Source organism: Phyllobates terribilis, unplaced genomic scaffold (genome assembly GCF_046119375.1).
Source record: "Phyllobates terribilis strain yellow unplaced genomic scaffold, ASM4611937v1 Scaffold_86__1_contigs__length_6382490, whole genome shotgun sequence".
NCBI classification, from domain to species: domain Eukaryota; kingdom Metazoa; phylum Chordata; class Amphibia; order Anura; family Dendrobatidae; genus Phyllobates; species Phyllobates terribilis.
The window spans coordinates 3,739,119-3,760,765 of record NW_027362846.1 but is presented as its reverse complement, the minus strand read 5'-3'; the positions used below and the strand labels follow the sequence as shown (position 1 = coordinate 3,760,765).

The window sequence follows — 21,647 nt, the reverse complement described above, 5'->3', positions numbered from 1 at the left end:
ATTACAGTGAGTGGCAGACAATCCCTGCATGTTCACTGGCTCTCTTAAGAGCACCAAACATGCAGGGCAGGGACCCGAGCTCCCGCCCAAGCATCCCAGAAATACTCGCCAAGCATGTCGAGCAGTGAGATCCTCAGGCGAGTACCGAGCAGTGTCGAGCACGCTCGCTCATCACTACTTCTGATCTTTGGGCACCACCACATCCACATCCCCGTTACTTAACGTCACCCTTTCCCATATTGAATGCTTTATGAAAAAAAATTCCCTGGCTTTATTTTTTACAAGTACTCTCACAGATGTGTTATGTATAAATTCCCTGTAGGTAGTAATGTGTGGGTAATTTTTTTTAGCTTTATTAGACACAGCAACAGCAGACTCAGGAAAATTACTGGTAAATAGCGACATTTGCGTATCTCAGCAGGCTTTGCGCCAGTCACACAACTGTTGGATAAATATACGCCATTTACTTTACCAATAGTAGAGTAATTTTTGTTCTATCGCCTTTATGACACACGCCAACAGCAGACTCAGGAAAATTACTGGTAAATAGTTTAGTTTGCATAGCTCAGCAGGCTTTGCGCCAGTCGCACAACTGCTAGATAAATATACGCTATTTTAGCAATAGGCCAGGAATATTATTTAGCTGAAAAAATTGTTTAGTATATGCAGGTACTAAGGAATATTATTTTGCTCTAAAAAAGAGCTGTTTTGTATATTATGGTACTGGATATGAAACCCGGCCTCTCTCCCAACTCCCATAATCTGTTCCTACATTATACACAACCTACAAACAGAGTGGCGTGACAGAGCCCAAAAAAGAGTCAGGTCAACATCATAATGATTCCAGATAATAAAATCAGTTTTATTGTGGATTAAAAATATAAAAAGGAGGTCCCACAGACACTTCTAAATAGAGCACAACCAATAAAATAGTAGGTCATAGGTGAAAACTACACAAAGGACAGAGACAACCATGTGAGTCCACATATATGGGAACATGAAAAGAAGTGACAATATTATCAATCCAAGTATCAATAAATCGAGTTACCAAGTAATTGGACAACGTAACTTACAAGCACAGTATACAATCATGCATATGTGTTATCTTGGCATCATAACAGTAAAGGTGCCCATAAGACATGTGTAACCTTTTATGATGTCCAGAAATATACTGACATTGCCTGGGAAGAGAAATTGACATTGACATAAAGATGAGTCATAACATACCCATAGTGCTGTATGGACTGGTGTCTCGCTGGGGCACCGACGCGCGTTTCGCATGAGGCTCTTCGGGGGGCGTTGTCCACAACGTTGTGCCAGGATAACACATATGCATGATTGTATACCGTTCTTGTAAGTTACGTTAAACAACCAAAATATCCAGATCAATATATATTAAACGTCTGGACAAAGAAGAGATACCAGCTGCATATAAAAGGTAGGTGGTGACAGATGTAAGGTAATTAATTTATCTACCCATACCTTATCCACAACTCAACTAACACTCTTAGAGAAGGGCCCTACCTATTCTCCTGTTTATCACCTAGACCCGTTCACGAAGGTGAAAGTTACACATCTATTTGCAAGGAAACTCATTTACAAAAAATTACATTACAAAACAGCGTTACATGACCTATTTCCTACCAGAGAAGAAAGGGAAGCATTGGAAACCCTGGAATCTCTGGAGGCAGAAAGTAATTCAGAGGTTAGTGACTTTCCCCATAATCTATGTAACAAATCTAAGAAATTTCCAGCCCTCAGCCTATGTCCTGCCATTGAGGTATTCACTAAGTTGGTCACTTTGGACATTGAAAATCTTTCCCAATGCACGCCTTGGAAATCTAACCCAAGTAAAATGGAAAAAATGGAGCTAAAATATTTACTAAAATTGAAAGATGTTATTTTTAAACCTGCGGATAAATGGGGAAACCTCGTTGTCTGGCCAGTCAGCCTTTACAAAAAGCAGGCATATAAACTTCTGAATACCCCCCATTGCTATAAAAAAACTTTCTTATAACCCCCTATCCTCTTTCCAGGATGAATTGGTGTCTATCCTCGAAGAGGCATTCAAACAGGGTGTGATCCCAAAAGAACTGTTGGATACGGTGCGTAAACTATAGCCCCGTTTGGCCACCTTTGACTTAATTCCAAAACATCACAAAAATCCGATTGATCCACCAGGTAGGCCAATTGTTGCCGGTAACAGCAGTTTGTGTGAAATTATATCTAGTGTAATTGATCACTACTTGAAGCTCTTGGTCTCTGGCCTGCCCTCCTACAAGATACCATGGCCGCCCTGCAAAGATTGGATCACCTCTGCCTCGGTGACCATATAGTCATGGTCACTGCAGATGTAGAGACACTTTATACGTCCATCAAACATGAAGATGGTATTAGGGTGGTTTCGTGGTATCTGACGTCAAGTGGTCTCAAGCTGTCCCTGCCGAGCTGCTCGTGGTCCTCCTGGAATTTGTCCTTCGACATGTGTTTATTTTCAAAAAGAACATCTACTTACAACAACAGGGCTCCAATATGGGGGCCTCCTGTGCCCCCTCCTACGCCAACCTTTTTTGGGTTCGTGGGAGCGGGATATATTCCAGGCGGATACCACCTGTTGAGATGGACATCGTCCAGGGAAGGATCAGATACATTGATGATATATGGTTTGTGTGGGAGGCTACAGCCAGAGATTTGGAGAGGCTTATGACCAAGCTGAATGATAACAATTTGAATATTCGGCTAACATATAAATTCGGAAGAAGTCTGGACTTCTTGGATTTAAAAATCGGGGTATCTGAGAATGGTATTATAACTACTGACATATTTAGGAAATCAACTGCGACAAACTCGTTGTTACACGTAGAATTGGCACACCCACCCTCCACTATAAGAGGAATTCCAATAGGTCAGTTCCTTAGGGCCAAAAGGATATTCTCTAATGAGAAAACATTTGAGGAACAAGCGATAGAACTGGATAATCGGTTTGAAGAGGGGATATAGCTGTAGGTCAATCAGACGGGGTTACAGGATAGCAGCACGAACCCCAAGAGATCAATTAATTTATGGCAATAAAAAAAAACATCAACAAATCAGAGGAGGTACGATTTATTTTGGTATATAACAATCAGTGGCCTGAAGTGAGATCAATTTTACAGAAGCACTAGTAAGTTCTATTAACAGATCCGATCCTCCGTCAAATCCTCCCCCCAGCACCCTCAATGGTGGAGAAGCAAAGTCCAAACTTAAAAGATCTGTTGGTTCACAGTCACTATGATCCGGAGAGATGTAGAGATAAACAGGATAACAGGAAAGAGATTAATGTTTTTTTTCCGTGCGGGCTTTGTAAGGCGTGTGGTTATTTGAAGAAGGCAAAGAAGTTTGATAGTTTTGGTGGCTCCAAAACATTTGAAATAAGGGCACATTTAAATTGTACCTCGAAGGGCGTAATTTATTATGCCCAATGTCCTTGTAAAAAGATATATGTCGACTTACTACTAAAGAATTAAAAATTTGAGTAAGAGAGCAAGTTAGGGACATTATCAAAGCCAAAACGGTGGAAGACCCTAGCACTCAAAACTTTACCACGCCATTTTTTACATCACCATCAATGCAGCCCAAGAGAATTCTGCATCATAGATATTGATCAAGTCACCATGGGAGCAAGAGGAGGGGACCTGGGGAGGATTTTAGCACAATTGGAGAGTAAGTGGATCTATCGACGGGGTACCCTAGCACCGGCAGGACTTAATGAAAGCTTTGGGTTCAGTACCTTCCTATAATAGAGGCTAATGGGTAGATGGGGGTTTCTTTTAATATCTTATGGTTTTATTGTAGATGTATTGGTGTTTTTAATTGTTTTTATTCATCCTTAGGAAAGCTTTTGCCTGGGTTGATGGGTCGTGGCGGGATGTGCGTTTCCAGTGGCTGGGGGACCAGCTCAACTGTACGAGCAAGGCAGTTGAACGTCTATCCTCGCGGATGACCCTATACGTGTGGGATAGAAGACTACAGTGACAATATAGTCGTCTATGTGAATTATTGTATCACTATGTTAGATATGGGTTTTAAATGTATAGGGGTTATTTTATACTAATATATACACTGGGTACGGAAAGTATTCAGACCCCTTTAAATTTTTCACTCTTTGTTTCATTGCAGTCATTTGGTAAATTCTAAAAAGTTCATTTTTTTCTCATTAATGTACACTCTGCTCCCCATCTTGACTGAAAGAAAACAGAAATGTAGAAATTTTTGCAAATTTATTAAAAAAGAAAAACTGAAATATCACAGTCTGCAGTTTACCTGTATGCATTGGCCTGTTTTACATCATGACATACCTATCTATTATCTGTATGACCATCAGAGTCACTGAAGCACTGGCACCTTAAACTTTGGCATTTTAGGCTGTATTTTTTCATTAGGATAGTCTCTTCAGTATTGATTTAAATTAAGTTATGTTACCATCATGTGTATGATTCATGCCACTTACTAACAAATACATTGTATGAATATGGCATTATATTAATTAATTTCTTGTTTACTAGTGATGTTCAATTTTTTGGCCTTTTTTGGGGGTTAATTTTCCCTCCCAGCTCATGTATGTGTCGCTCCTTTATAGAGGTTGTTGCCCTGTCTTGTTAATTGGTTTTATCAATTTGATGAAATAAAATCTATATCTTTTATAAGCAGCTGGTATCTCTTCATTGTCCAGACGTTTAGTATATATTGATCTGGATATTTTGGTTGTTTATTCATGTTGAAGTGTCCAGGAATGGATTAACATAGGACATTTAATGTAATTAATTGTAAGTTACGTTGTCCATTTACTTGGTAACTGGAATAATTGATACTTGGATTGATAATATTGTCACTTCTTTTCATGTACCCATATTTGTAGACTCACATGGTTGTCTCTCTGTCCTTTTTGTAGTTTTCACCCATGACATACTATTTTTATTGGTTGTGCTCTATTTAGGAGTGTCCGTGGGACCTTCTTTTTAGATTTTGGATACACAATAAAACATTATGATGGTGACCTGACTCTTTTTGGGGCTCTGTCACTCCACTCTTTTTGTAGGTTGTACTTTATTGGGAGTGCCCACATATGAACTATGGTTTATCTATACCGCCATGTTCTTCGGTTTATATGCTTCTGACTATACACAATGCAACCTAGCAGAGATCTGCAGCATGTACTTGCAATGCTAACACCCTGCCTCCCTTTTCCTCTCCCTCGTATTAAATCTCACTCTGCGCTATCTCAACCTAACAGAGAACTAATCTTCACTCTAAATAGCTCTTAAAAGACACTCCCTATACGCTGCTTTCACTCTCCCTACGCTCACACTACGTTGAGTCCGCATGTAAAATGCGCAAGATAGCGCCGGCAGGGCTTAAATATCCCCCTATGATGCTGTAAGGCCAGCCAATCACAGTAATGCCACAACAAAGATGGCAACGGCATTACTGTGATTGGCAAGCAAGCCCAGCATGTTCATTGGCTGCAAATAAAGCGCCAAACATGCTGGGCGGGTCACTCGAATATACCGAGGTGAATAGCTAATGACTCGTCGAAGAGCCTGAATTGTGTACTATTCGTGAGAGTAAAGAATAGTGCCGAATGTATTCGCTCATCACTAGTAAAAAGACATAAATCCAAGTGACACATTCATTCCTGCTCCGAGTGTGTAAAAGGTTGTCATAACTCTGTCTCTCTGAGATTTGAAGTTACCTTTTAATACAAGTAATTTCATGTCCATGATGCTGTGATCAGGGATACAAAAATGTTTGGCTACAGGTAGATCTATTCTTTTTTTCTTTTATTGTGTGGCGATGAGAATTCATCCTTGTTCTAAGTTTTTGCCCCATCTCCCCTACATACAGACCCCCAGTTGGACCTTTGGTACATATAATTAAGTACACTACATTAGTTGTGATGCAGCTGAAAGTACCTGGGATCTTGTGGTCCTGATGTGAGTTGGGAATCTTTATCTTGTCCGTGGTCATTATAAATGGACAGGTTTACATTTACAGTTGGTGAGGATGAATTGTATAAGTTTCACCACAAAGGTGAAACTATCCTCCCGGTCAGTTTGCTTTCCCTCCTAGTACATTTTCATTCTAACAATGTTAGGTTTCTGGGAGATTATACTTGTTCCTTTTATTTGTGGCTCTCATTAGCTTGCCTTCTTTGCCCTATATGAATGTGTTTTAGTTTCTCACTCAGGGTTTTCGTATTTTACTTCATACTTTCCTTTCCCCTGGTTGACAGTATGTTGTGGCCTCCCCTCTGGTTCCTCAGGAGGTACGAGAAACTCCTCAATTAGAGAATTAGGTCCGTAGTATTTTTAGTTGTGCAGCTAGGGCCTTTCTAGTCTGTACAGAGACTAGTTGGGTGTAGCTGCGGCATTCTCCTCTGTGTGGGTTCTCCGGTGGCTATCAAGATGCGCTTTCTGGTTAAAACATTTCCCACATTTTGAACATGAAAATGGCTTCTCCCCTGTGTGAGTTCTCTGATGTTCGATAAGCGTTGATTGCTCTGTAAAACATTTCCCACATTCTGAACATGAAAAAAGCTTCTCCCCTGTGTGAGTTCTCTGATGTTTGATAAGACTTGATTTCCGTACAAAACATTTTCCACATTCTGAACATGAAAATGGCTTCTCCCCTGTGTGAATTCTCTGATGTTTGCTAAGATTTGATTTCTTTGCAAAATATTTACCACATTCTGAACATGAAAATGGCTTCTCCCCTGTGTGAGTTCTCTGATGGTCGATAAGCGTTGATTGCAATGTAAAACAGTTCCCACATTCTGAACATGAAAAAGGCTTCTCCCCTGTGTGAATTCTCTGATGTCTAATAAGATTTGATTCCTGTACAAAACATTTCCCACATTCTGAACATGAAAATGGCTTCTCCCCTGTGTGAATTCTCTGATGTTTGATAAGATTTGATTTCTGTACAAAACATTTCTCACATTCTGAACATGAAAATGGCTTCAACCCTGTGTGAGTTCTCTGATGTGTAATAAGCTTTGATTTCTCTGTAAAGCAGTTCCCACATTCGGAACATGAAAATAGCTTCTGCCCTGAGTGAGTTCTCTGATGGCTGATAAGATTTGATTGATTTGCAAAACATTTCCCACATTCTGAACATGAAAATGGCTTCTCCCCTGTGTGAATTCTCTGATGTGCAATAAGATTTGATTTCTCTGTAAAGCAGTTCCCACATTCTGAACATGAAAATGGCTTCTCCCCTGTGTGAGTTCTCTGATGGCTGATAAGATTTGATTTCTTTATAAAACATTTCCCACATTCTGAACATGAAAATGGCTTCTCCCCTGTGTGAGTTCTCTGATGTGCAATAAGATTTGATTTCACTGTAAAGCAGTTTCCACATTCTGAACATGAAAATGGCTTCTCCCCTGTGTGAGTTCTCTGATGTCCAATAAGATCTGAATTCTTTGTAAAACATTTCCCACATTCTGAACAGGAAAATGGCTTCTCTCCTGTGTGAGTTATCTGGTGCCTAACAAAATCTGATTTCTGATTAAAACATCTCCCACACTTGGAACAAGAAAATCTATTCTTCGCTTTGTGAATTTTTTCATGCTTAAGAAAAGACTTTTTGAGGGGAAAACTATTTCTATATTCTGAACGTGAAAATGGCTTCTTTGCTTTAGGAGCAATTTGTTTTTTAATGCTTATTTTGTGACTCTGATTTTTCTGAGTAGTCGGTAATGAATCAGAAGACAGAACCTGTTTCAAAGGATCAGAAGACAGATCTTTGATGTGAAGGGATGATGGTATATCTGGAGTAATGCTATTCACTTCAATTGTATCCTCTGAGATCTCAAAATTATCTGATTTGAAAATTGAAGATGTCAGCTGTCCCTCTGATCTCCTGGTACAATCATCTGCCAATAATAAAACCAATTATTATTTTTTAATAAAAAATCCGTGTAATTATATATTTTTGAACATTTCTACTTAAACTGTCTGTAAAAATGGGAAGTTATGCAAAAAAATTGAATTATTCACCAAGACAATGACAGTTCACAGTCTAATAGATAACCTCATAGGATGAACCAGAAGAGCGTGGTGTTCAATTGTTTGTTCATTCTGCTTCCCATATATGGAATAAAAAGCCACCAAACAATGTTATGTAAGCGAAAATAATACCAAAAAAAACTTCTCATCTCACAAAAAAACAAGTCCTCACTCAGGTCCATCATCTGAAAAACAGAGGTTTCCACATTATTAGTGGCTCAAAGGCTCTTGAAAAGCAACATGGCTTTCATAAACCAATCCAGCAATATCTGCTCTCCCAAAGTCAAATCTCCCCCTTGTTCTGAGCTTTGCAGTGTGCCCAAACCACATTTATCATCCATGTATTTGGCATTACTATAGTGAGAAGAACCCACTTAATTGATGGTGTGTGTCTCCTGGAGCACAATCTGGACACTATGTGTTGGGTTATAAAACAACAAATGTGCAATTTTCACTCTACAACATCCACAGCGTGCTAATTTCAGGAAAGTGGCTTTGGAGTCAAAATAGTCACTACTCCTATAGATTAATTCACTGAGGGTTATAATTTCCAAAATGGAGCCACTTTAAGGTGATTTCTACTGATCTGGTTTTCTGCCATTGTGTCATATAAGAGCTTCTGCAAATGGTGTGTCCTATCTCCTCTGGGATCTCCTACTGTGACATCTGCTTCTGTCACCAGGAGCCACCTTTTTCCCTTCCCCCATGACAGCACCATACGAGAGAGAGTAGGATCTGCCCCTATTACCGGACAGGAAGCCCTGAGCACAAAATAAAAAGGCAACCCCCACTTCCTCCTTCAATGTGGTTTCCTGTCCTCAAGGATGTAGAAGCCTGGAGCTCACGGCTGGAGCAGCCGTAAATCATGGAACACCAGTGAATCATGGAACACCATGCTGAGTTCTATAGCTACCTCTAGTGAGTGGCAATGAGCAGGGGCCCAGTTGGGCGCTGAAATGATAACATCAGTCTGGAAGAATCTAAATTTAATGATTCCGTACCTACCTACGTTTTTTTGGCCTAAGCCTCATGGCTTGTGTATTGAGCCTCATGGTTAGGCCTCATGGCTTGTGTATAAAGCCTCAAGGCTAGGCCTCATGGCTTGTGTATTGAGCCTCACGCTAGGACTCATGGTTTGTGCATTGAGCCTCACGGTTAGGCCTCATGGCTTGCGTATTGAGCCTCACGGTTAGGCCTCATGACTTGCGTATTGAGCATCATGGCTAGGCCTCATGGCTTGTGTATTGAGCCTCATGGCTTGCGTATTGAGTCTCACGGCTATGACTCATGGCTTGCGTATTGAACCTCACGGCTAGGCCTCATGGCTTGCGAAATGAGCCTCACGGTAGTCCTCATGGCTTGCGTATTGTGCCTCACAGTTAGGCCTCATGGCTTGCGTATTAAGCCTCATGGCTTGTGTATTGAGCCTCACGGCTTGCGTATTGAACCTCACGGCTAGGCCTCATGGCTTGCATATTGAGCCTCATGGCTAGACCTCATGGTTTGCATAGAGCCTCACAGCTAGGCCTCATGCCAATTCAGGTGTAGGTTTATGACTCACGTTGGCCTGTCTGAAGGTTTTTTTAGACCGCTTAATAGTTGCGGAAGAACCTGCCACGTTAGGTCTAGGATTTTCCTCAGCTGTCTGCCTCACGGGGGGTTGCCCGGTTAGCAAGACAACTTGGGGCTTGTAGATCTGTTTCACTAAGGTCTCAAAACTTCACTGCCCTTTACTAGCAATATTACTGATATTGGTAAATAAGGTCTCTGGACGATGCCCTCGGTCTGGGGTGATTCTATTAAATACAGTCCAAAGGATAGCTGCTGAGTAACAGGTCCAGTCAATCCTTCATACTTGGATAGCATATTGAACTAGTCTGCATTTATCATCTATGTCCCAGTGGTCTTCTTGGTAAAGGTGTGAATGGGGGCGCTAAAAGAATAATACCAATTTAAGTTCAGTTTATCTTCACAATCTGGGATCATTAGTAACGTAACAGATTGAATAAAGACCTAGGTCCATCAAGTTCAACCTTTCTCCCCCAATTGCACTCTGACACTAACTTACTAACTTACTGGGACTAGGCCTCACAAATGTATTATTACCTTTATAATTATAACTTCACTATTACAATTATAATGAATCAGTTTATAATTTTTAATTAGTTTTATTTTTTTGTATTTGTAACAATGGTTTTACTAAAATCCCTATACCTAAAAACTGTTGATCCAGAAGAAGGCAAAACCCAGGTCACATTCAGCAATTTGCATCAAGGGGAAAAAAAATAAATTCCCTCTTGACCCCAAGAAAAGGTGATCAGTCCTAGAACCCTGGATCAAATGTACTACTATAGGTGTAATATTTTATCTAATTTAACTGTAACCCACAATATTATGTGTATCGAGGAAATCATCCAGCCTTTTCTTTTTTAAAAGCTGTTAGTGTCTGCCCTTACTACCTCTTGTGGTTGGCATTCCACAGTCTGACTGCACTGACAGTAAAGGACCCTTTCATATTTTAGGTGCTGGAATTGCCTTTCTTCCACCCGAAATGAGTGCCCCTGGTCCTTAGTATGGTCTTTGGAGGGAATAAGTTATGTGCTAGTCCTTTGTACTGACCACACATATATTTATAGATGTAAATGAGATCCCCCTCTGAGGAGTCATTTTTCTAAGCTAAACAAGCTCAACTTTTTCAACCTCTCATCATATGAGAGGCCTCCATCTCTTTAGATGAACTGGCTGATAAACATCTGCAGCTCAGTTCCCCCCACCCCCTCCTGGTTGAAGGTGCAAGAGGAACATGTCTGTGCAAAGCTTAAAAGAAACCACTATAAGTCCACTTAAAACTCCTACCTGGAGTCTTCGAATGACCTTTTCGACCTTAAGTGATTAAACTCTCTATATCCCATATCCCCCTGATAGGAAATGGTAGGAGGAGCTGCGAGTTGTACTCACCGGTGGGGGGCTGAAAATCCAACATTTGCCCCAATCTACCCTTCTGGCTTACAGTGATAAGAAACTTGATTGTGCCAAGAGGGCAGCACTATACCGGTCTGACCTCCTAAGGGAGGTATGAGTTGGTTGATAGACCATCAATTGCCCCCAATCTACCCTCCTGGTATGGAATGGTAAGATAAACTTGATTGTGCCAAGTAAGGCAGCACTATACCGGTCAGCCTTCCTAAGGGAAGTGCGAGCTGGACTCGCCAGTATTGGGAGCTGACTAACTACCAATTGCCTCAATCTACCCTCCTGGTATAGAATGGTAAGATGAACTTGATTGTGCCAAGTAAGGCAGCACCATACCGGTCGGCCTTCCTAAGGGAAGTGCGAGCTCGACTCACTGGCAACTATGGTTGATAATCCAAAAATTGCCTCAATCTACCCTCCTGATTCGGAATGGAAAGATAAACTTGATTGTACTGAGTCGGGCAGCACTAACGGCCTGCCCTACTAAGGGAGGTACGAGTTGGACTCGCTGGTATGGGACTGACGAACCAGTAAATATCCCAGTCCATCTTCCTAATGGAGTTGCCCGACAGACATGATTATGCAGGATCTGGTAAAATTATTTCAAGACCAGTGTATCCTCCCAGTTAGAAGTGCAGATGGACAAATTGGAAATTAAGTCAATGGAACCATATTACACTATGTATTCTTGCGATTAAAGTCATAAACTGGTAGACTCAACTAAGTGGCGAGTTGGTTAAATATCCAGTCGGTGCGCTCTTGGAGTGATAAGATGGCAGCGCTGCAATAAACCTATAAAAGGAGGAATCAGTGGATGAGTTAAAATGTCCCCGTATCCGTGAGACTCCTGTGGTGAAGGAGAAGCATCTTTGCTAGTTAAGACGAATGCCTTCACACTGAGGTAAGACTGTTCTGATTATTACTCAAGCACAGGATGATACGTACTTAAGGTACATGTTTAACGGGACGGGATGCTAATACCTTAGCTTAAGACCATCTGAGATTTGACAAATACCATAAGAGATCTAGATCTCTTTCTGAATGAGTTGCTTTGGAAAAAAAAGTGTATCAGAGGAGATGGTTATCACTCAGTTTACTTAGTTTCTTTGCTTGAAAACGAATCTATTTTTCATTTGAACTATTTTCATCTAACAATCTCCATGGTTGGATTATAAAGTTGCAGAATTAATGCTATTATAGGGGAATAGTGTAAATACGATCATTCCTGAATAGTGTTGAGCATTCCGATACTGAAATATCGACCGATATTCGCAGTATCGGAGTTCCGATACTTTTAGGATATCGGATACCGGAATCGGAAGTTCCCATAATGCCTGCACTATACAGTGTCTCTGAAGGATGACAAGCTGGATGGCAGCGCTCAGCTGCGATCCAGCCTGTCATCAGAATGCCATCCCAGCGTGGGAGAATTCTCCTGATTGTTTAAAAGCTGGTGGGCGGTAAAAAGCCGCCAGCTTTTAAACAATCACACAGCCCCATACTGCTTCCCCACAGCCTCCCACCCCGATCCTCCGCTCCCCCCATCCTGATCGTAAGTTAGGACCGGGCGGGGAGCGCAGCACCAAGGAGCGGGGAGCGGAGGACCCGGGCGGGGAAGCCGGCAGTGAAAAGACTATACCGCCGGCTTTCCCGTTCTGTGCTGCGCTCCCCGCTCCCTGATGTATGTGGTATGATGTATGATTGGTGTGTGCGCGGTGTCTGCGCGATGTCTGCGTGCAGGCAGACATAGGCCGATGTGACACTATTACTCCCATCGGCCTATGTCTGTCCCCCGTCCACTCGTGCAAGCAGGATCAGCTCGATGGGAGCAGTAGTTCCCATCAGCCTGATCCTGCTATTTAAATTGCCCTACTGTGTCCTTTAAACTGCCCCCATATGTTATTTTGGCCCCCATAGGTTTATATTTTTGGCCCTATACATGTTTTATTTTTTTAGGCTCCCATATTTTTTTTTTGTTTGTTTCTGGTCCCCAATAAATTTTAAATACATTTCATTGGTGGCCAGTGGTTACCTAAAATAAATTAGTTTATACATTACCTGTCCCCGCCGATCGCCACATAAAATAAAGTAAAAATAAAAAAATACACCTATACTCACCTAGACACCTAATTCCCCGAAGCCATCAATCTCCTGCTATAAAATATAAAATAATAAACCACAATTTTATCCTTACCCCTCCGTAGTAGTCCAAATCGAGTGTCCCACGATGATCTCCAGTTTAGAGCAGCCACATAAAATGTGACCGCTCTAAACCGCTACCGCCGCTACAATGACGGGGCCGTAAAGCAGCCCCGTCATTGCATAAGCGGGTTCGCCGGAGTTCAGGCAGCACTGCTTCAGTGAGCTCCTTTACGGCCCCGCTGACCGTGAGAAATTCCCACGGTACAGCAGGGCCGTAAAGGAGGTCACCGGAGCTGCGCTGACTGAATGCACTCCGGTGACCTCAGTCAGGGGCTCACGCTGCCGGGAGCGGACGTGTTCCCGGCAGTGTGAGCTTACAGCAGCAATGACAGCTGTCACATCTCCAGATGTGACAGCTGTGCATGGGAGATCAGCGCAGGTAACTATTTTTTTTTTTAGTAAACTAAGAATTAAATAAAATTGTGTGTTTTATTTCAAATAAATTATTTTTTTCTGGGTGTAGTGTCTGTTTTTTCTTTTTAACACTTTGTAGGTTAGTAATAGGGGTGTCTTATAGACGCCCATCATTACTAACCTGGGCTTCATGGCAGCTGGCACTGACATGAACCCCACCACTATTACCCCCTGCCACCGCTACAGGGCAGCGTGGAAGAGCGAGGCTAAGCGCCAGATTTGGCGCACAAATAGGATGTGCCAAATCTGGGGCGGCTGAGGGCTGCTGTTTCTAGCTTGGGAGGGGGCCAATATTCATGGCACCTTTCCTGGGCTATTAATATCAGCCCCCAGCTGTCTGCCTAGCCTTTGCTAGCTATTAAAATAAGGGGACCCCACATCATTTTTTTTTGGGTCCCCCATTTTAATAGCTAGTAAAGGCTAGGTATTCAGCTGGGGGCTGATATTAGTAGCCTGGGAAGCTCCGTGGGTATTACCCCCTTCCCAGGCTTCAAACATCTGCCCCAGCCGTCTGCTTAACCTCCGCTAGAGACTAAAATTATGGGGGATCCCACGCCAATCCTTTATTTTAACACTAAATGACACTTGAGGGGTTAATAAAGATGCAGTCCCTAAATTATTATTTATTTTTTACCTAATTTATCCCAAAAATTTTGACATGGGCTTCGCCATATTTTTGTATGCCAGCCAGGTACAGCATCCAGGAACGGGCTGCCCCCAACACCCAGATGCCTATTTGTACCTGGCCGGACACAACAATATAGGGAAGCCCTTTTTTTTTAATTATTTCATGAATTTCATGAAATAATTAAAAAAAAAATAAGTGGGGCTTCGCCCTATTTTTGTGTCCAGCCAGGTACAACTAAGCAGCTGGGGGCTGGAATCCACAGTGCAGGGTGGCCCAAGCTTTGTGGGACCCCCCTGCTGCGAACTGCAGTCCGCAGCCACCCCAGAAAATGTTGCGTTCATAGAAGTGCCATCTTCTGGCGCTGTATCAAGCTCATCCAGGGCCCTGGTTCGGTGGCTCACTGGGTAATAAAGGGGTTAGGGCCAGATTTGTATTATCCACTGGCCCTAAGCCCGAAATTCATGGGGTCACGCCAATATTAGGCTATGTGCCCACGATGCAGAAATGAAGCAGAAATTTTCCTGACCATTTCCGCATCTCCTTGCCAGAAAAACGCATGCGGATTCTATGTGCGTTTTTGAAGACAAATAAAATTAGTGAAGAAAAAAAAGGCCAATTTGATGTCATTTCCTACTCCAACCCCTATTCAATGTATAAAAAAAAAAAAAAAAAGGGTGGGCTCATGCGTATTTTTAAGGAAAAGAGGGAAAGCTGAGGGCTGATTTAATAGTCTGGGAAGTAGCCAAGGATCATGGCCCCTTCCCTTGCTATTAATATCAGTCCGCAGCAGTTAGCTTAGCCTTTACAGCCCATTCTACACGTGGGACCCCCCCCCCAAAAAAAAAAAAAAAAAAAAAATAGGGTCCCCCTATAAATTGGAGCCAGCAAAGGCTAGGCCGACAGCTGCGACCTGATATTAATAGCCTAGAAAGGGGCCATGGCTATAGGCCCCCTCGCAGGCTATAATATCAGCCCTCAGCCGCCCCAGATTTGGCACATCCTATTTGTGCGCCAAATCTGGCTCTTAGCCTCGCTCTTCCACGCTGCCCTGGTGCGGTGGCAGGGGGTAATAGTGGTGGGGTTCATGTCAGCGCCAGCTGCCATGAAGCCCAGGTTAGTAATGATGGGCGTCTCTAAGACACCCCCATTACTAACCTACAAAGTGTTAAAAAGAAAAAACAGACACCACACCCAGAAAAAAATAATTTATTTGAAATAAAACACACAATTTTATTTAATTCTTAGTTTACTAAAAAATATAAAAGTTACCTGTCCACTTTCCTGCGCTGATCTCCCATGCACAGCTGTCACATCTGGAGATGTGACAGCTGTCATTGCTGCTGTAAGCTCACACTGCAGGGAACACGTCCGCTCCCGGCAGCGTGAGCCCCTGACTAAGGTCACCGGAGTGCATTCAGTCAGCGCAGCTCCGGTGACCTCCTTTACGGCCCTGCTGTACCGTGGGAATTTCTCACGGTCAGCGGGGCCGTAAAGGAGCTCACCGGAGCAGCGCTGCCTGAACTCCGGCGAACCCGCTTATGCAATGACGGGGCTGCTTTACGGCCCCGTCATTGTAGCGGCGGTAGCGGTTTAGAGCGGTCACATTTTATGTGGCTGCTCTAAACTGGAGATCATCGTGGGACACTCGATTTGGACTACTACGGAGGGGTAAGGATAAAATTATGGTTTATTATTTTATATTTTATAACAGGAGATTGATGGCTTCGGGGAATTAGGTGTCTAGGTGAGTATAGGTGTATTTTTTTATTTTTTACTTTATTTTATGTGGCGATCGGCGGGGACAGGTAATGTATAAACTAATTTATTTTAGGTAACCACTGGCCACCAATGAAATGTATTTAAAATTTATTGGGGACCAAAAACAAAAACTATGGGGGCCTAAAAAAATAAAACATGTATAGGGCCAAAAATATAAACCCATGGGGGCCAAAATAACATATGGGGTAGTTTAAAGGACACAGTAGGGCAATTTAAATAGCAGGATCAGGCAGATGGGAACTACTGCTCCCATCAAGCTGATCCTGCTGGCACGAGTGGACGGGGGACAGACATAGGCCGATGGGAGTAGTAGTGTCACATCGGCCTATGTCTGCCTGCACGCAGACACCCACAAACACCCGCAGACACCGCGCACACACCAATCATACATCATACCACATACATCAGGGAGCGGGGAGCGCAGCACAGAACGGGAAAGTCTTTTCACTGCTGGCTTCCCCGCCCGGGTCCTTCGCTCCCCGCTCCTTGGTGCTTCGCTCCCCGCCCGGTCCTAACTTAGGCGTGGGGAGCAGAGGATCGGGATGGGAGGCTGCGGGGAAGCAGTATGGGGCTGTGTGATTGTTTAAAAGTCGGCGGCTTTTTACCGCCCGCCGGCTTTTAAACAATCAGGAGAATTCTCTCACGCTGGGATGGCATTCCGATATTTGTGTCCCATTGACATGCATTGGTTTCCGGTATTGGAATCGGCGATATCCGATATCCGATATTTTTTGGGTATCGGTCCGATCCAATCCGATCCGATATTTCCCGATATCAGAAGGTATCGCTCAACACTATTCCTGAATGAACGGTGGATTGTGACTTTTCTTTTGGAATAGCTCAGATCTGTATCTTACCCTTTCTAGTTGTATTAGCTCTTGGTACTTGGCTAGATTGTGGTAGCCAGAAACTCCCCAGGATGGAAATCTCAAACTATAAAAGTGTCCGTTCGGCTTAAATACATTTCTTGGGGGAACTTAACGTTACACCTTAAGGGATATAAAGTACTAAATATTTCTGCTGGTTTTGAGATCCCCATTTTGGCAATCTGGCATGCTCTATCTACTCTTGGTAGCATAGAGTTGGGTAGTTTTGAATAATTATGTGATCATTGACCCTAGAAAAGGTTTAGGGCCCAGATCTTGGCCTTAAGTGGGGCCTTCAATTGAAAATGGCAACAATATTAAAGTAGAAACCCTAGTCAAAGCCTGGTTAAGGTTACCAGGTTCCCTGAATCGATTAACTTCTGCTTCTATTACACGCTGAGTACTAGTACCAGTTCTTATATATTTCAGTTGTTGGTTAGTTGATTTAATGAAAACAGAATATCTAATCAAATCTGTGAAAAATATTCAACCATGCATATAAGTGAGGTCTCTAAATATAGACCTTTCTCTGGGAGATAAAGAGGAAAGAGTGTTGTAAAAATCCTTTTTACTCTTGTTGGTGCTTTGGGTTTAAGCTCCAAATCGATAGAGATTATGTTGATAGTGCTTCAAGAAGGAAGATTGAATGATATCTAAAAAATTCACAATCTGTTGAACTAGGATATTTCAGGGATATTTCTTCAGGTGTAAGATCCTACATGGGTGCTCCCTCCCTATTGAAGGGCTCCGTTGCTTTCGTCTCTCGTATGGTGCTGTTATGGGGGAAGGGAAAAACGATAATTACTTACCGTTAATTTGATTTTCCTGAAACCCATGACAGTACCCTAATTTTCCCTCCCTCTGGCTTTTGGTTGATGGTTCTTAGTCTTCTCTTCTCACAATGAAGAATGTGCTTGAGTGAATGTATAAATAAAAATGATGATGAATTGGGTGACTCTTACTTGACTCCTGGAAACCACATTGAAGGAGGAAGTGGGAGTTGCCTTTTTATTTTGTGCTCAGGGCTTCCTGTCCGGTAATAGGAGCGGATCCTACACTCTCGTATGGTGCTGTCATGGCTTTCAGGAAAATCAAATTACCGGTAAGTAATTACCGTTTATTCATTCTGCAGGCAACGCTGGTGATGGAAGAGACGTCGGAATAAGCTCTTGGCGGCGCAGGCTCTGTCCAGCCACTAATAGCCCCAGCCCCCTGAGGAAGCCAGACATGGCGAAACTTGTTGGGGTGGCTATGTATATATTTTTGGTAGCACTAGGGAACCTGTGTATGTCCTAGTAAATAATCTGATCAATTAATCTATAAACTGCAGACAGAGGAAAACTATAATGAATATAATGAGCTCATGATATCAGATGTATCGTAATACTATACAGTTTCTAGAGACTTAATATCACAGTAAGGGCACAGACAAACTAGTGTAGTTTTAATTTACTTCTTTACCACATTTTAGTAAAAGCAGTAATAAGACATTTTTTTATACACCCCTCAACCAGGGTTTTTTTTACCCTCTCGGTAATTTGTCAATATGCATATGACAGAAAATACCCAAAAGTGACACCATTCTAAAAACTGCATCCCTCAAGGTGCTCAAAACGACATTCAAGAAGTTTAGTAACCCTCCAGGTGTTTCACAGGAATTAATGGAATGTGGAAGGAAATTTTTAGTTTCACAACAGGAGAAAATGGACCCCAAAATTTGTTGTGCATTTTCTCTTAAGCATGCTGATATCCCATGTAGGGGAAAACAACTGTTTGGGCGCATGGCAGGGCTCAGAAGAAAAGGATCGCCATTTGACTTTTTAAATGTAAAATTTGCTGGAATAATTAGCGGACGCCATGTCGCGATTGGAGAGCCCCTGATGTGCCTAAACAGTGGAAACACCCCACAAGTGACACCATTTTGGAACCTAGACCCCTCAAGGAACCTATCTAGAAGTATGGTGAGCACCATATTCTTCACAGAAGTTTATAATGTTGAGCCGTGAAAATATAGAAAATCTAATTTTTCCCACAAAAATGTTTTTTTGCCCCACATTTTGCTTCTTCAAAAGGGTAACAAGAAAAATTGCACCACACAATTTGTTGTGCAATTTCCCCTGAGTATGCAGATACCCCATATGTGGGGGACAACTACTCTTTGGGCGTACGACACGGCTCAGAAAGGAAGGAATGATGTTTCTTTGATGGAATGGTCTGCAGGTGTCATGTCATGTTTGTAGAACTCCTGATGTGCCTGAACAGAGGAAAACCTCCACAAGTGAACCAATTTTGGAAACTAGATCCCTTAAGGAATTTATCTACCTTATTATTTGGACTATAAAATGCATTTTTTTAACAAAAAAAACTCGTTAAAAAGTGTGTGCGTCTTATAGTCCGGAGGCAGCTTCCTGTGATGGAGGAGGAAGCTGACACCGCATCCTCCCCAATCACAGAAACCGGAGGCTGCAGGAGCTGAGCAGCTGAAGGACCTTCTGCAACGGTAATTTCAAGATCTTTCAGGTCTGCGAGTGTCATGTCGCATTTGGAGAGCCCATGATTTGCCTAAACAGTGAAAAACTTCCACAAGTGACCTCTTTTTGGAAACCTGACCCCTCAGGGAACTTATCTGGATGTGTGGTGAGCACATTGAAACCACAGGTGCTTCACAAAATTTTACAACGCTAATCTGTGAAAATGAAAAAAAAATATTTTTCCCACAAAAATGTTGTTTTAGCCCCAATTTTTTTCATTTTCACAAGGATAGCAGGAAAAAATGGACCCCAAAATTTGTTGTGTAATTTCTCCTGAGTACGCCGATACCCCATATGTGGAAGAAAACTACTTTTGAGGCGCAGTGCAAAGCTCAGAAGGGAAAAAGTGCCATATTGGAGTTCAGATTTTGCTGGACTAGTTTGAGGGTGCCATATCACAGAGCCCCTGAGGTGCCAGAACAATAGAACCTCCCCCATAAGAGACCCCATTTTACAAACTAAACCTCTCAATGAATCAATCTAGGGGTGCAGTGATCATATTGACACCACAGGGGGGGGCACAGAATTTTATACTATTGGGCAGTGAAGAAAAAATAATATTTTTCCCACTAAAATTTTGTTTTAGTCCTAGATTTTACATTTTCACACTGGGAAATGGATAAAAATGGCACCAAAATTAATCACACAATTTCTGCTCAATGTAGAAATACCCCATATGTGGCTGTACAGTACTGCTTAGCCACCCGGCGAGACTCGGGAAGGACGGAGCGCTATTTGCCTCCTAGAGCAAAGGACTCCATATACAAAGCCCCTAAGTGCTAGAAGGACAGAATCCCCCCTCAAGTGATCCCATTTTGGAAAATATATCCCTTTGGGAATTTATCTACAGGTGTAGTGAAGACTTTGACTCCATGGGTGTTTTCCAGAAACAAGCAGCAGTGGATGTTGCTGAGTGAAAATTGCAAACTGCCGTTGTAGTACCCAGTACATAGTAGTTCCTGTACATAGTGCCCAGCTCATGCTTCTGAAGACATGCAGCAGTTAATTAGGCTGACTCTCATCGCTACAGAAATGCCAAACATATGGACGCTAACTGCGGTTTGGGCACACTGTGGTGCTCAGAAGGGAGGGGAGCATTTGCATTAGGAAGAGTAGAATTTGCTGAATTTCTTTTGGGGGACGAGGAGCCATTTTCACTTTTCCAGAACCTCTCTGCTACCAGTAATGTGGTTAGTCCCTCATTATATGGGAACTATTGGCAGTGAGACGTCAAACTAGTAGGAGACGCCCTCTAGTGGACGTGTTCATTATCAATGAATATAGGTGATACCATGGAAAAGATAATATAGTTTCTCTCACTGGTGACAAATTAATAAATTAGAACTAGTGATGAGCGAGTTTGTTCTGTTAACCCTTTCAGCTAGCACCGAGTATCTTCAGCGTGCTCGGTGTTATGTTAAAATCACTCCTGTGTGCATGATTTGCAACTGCTTGACAGCTTTAATACATGTGAGAAATGGCTGCTTCTTAAGCATTCTTCACATGTATTAAAGCTGTCAAACAGTGGCAAATCATGCACACGGGAGTGATTTTAACATTACTCTGAGCATGCTGAAGATACTAGGTGCTCGCTCGAGCATGCTTGTAAATCTCGAGTAACGAGCATGCTCGCTCATCTCGAGTAACGAGCATGCTCGCGCATCTCGAGTAATGAGCATGCTCGCTCATCACTAATTAGAACGTGTCAGTAAGAAGATAGATAGCATTCATCTTGAGACAAGTAGAAGCGCAAGGAAGCGCGAAACGGCCGTCATCCACAATATGTTCCACTTACTCCCCAGCTCTTAGGTTTTAAAGTGATGAAATAAAGACTGGTATTTTTACAGTCGGTGAGTGCTATCTATCCTCTTACTGACACAGACGATTGCTCACTGTTTCCATTGAGATATGCACCCGACTTGCGTGGGATGAGGTGTCCTGGCTGCTTTTGTAACATTGCTGCTTAAAGGGGTTGTTCGGTACTTTTAAAAAAATGCCAGTGTGTTTTAATGATAAATACAACCTTCCTTTTAATTACCTCGCGCTGCTGATACTGCCTGTGAGCAGGTGGCCACTCACAGTCAGCACATGACCCCACGCTGACGTCACGACAAGAGAGGCGTGACTCAGCGCTGGGGTCCCCGCGGTGGCTGCTGGGTTGTGGGCGGAGTTATTCCCCTGCGTCACACCCAGCATCCACCGCACG

General features: G+C 42.6%; 1 protein-coding gene across 1 annotated transcript in view; it reads right to left on the bottom strand.

Annotated features, from left to right (window-relative positions):
- Positions 1-4,317: 4,317 nt before the first annotated feature.
- Positions 4,318-21,647, bottom strand: part of LOC141197758 (uncharacterized) — a 48,073-nt gene continuing 30,743 nt past the window's right edge. Inside the window, exon 7 of the mRNA XM_073662847.1 lies at positions 4,318-7,915. Within this exon, the coding sequence (XP_073518948.1) occupies positions 6,387-7,915 (1,529 nt within the window). The 3' untranslated portion in view covers positions 4,318-6,386. The remainder of the gene's footprint in view (positions 7,916-21,647) is intronic.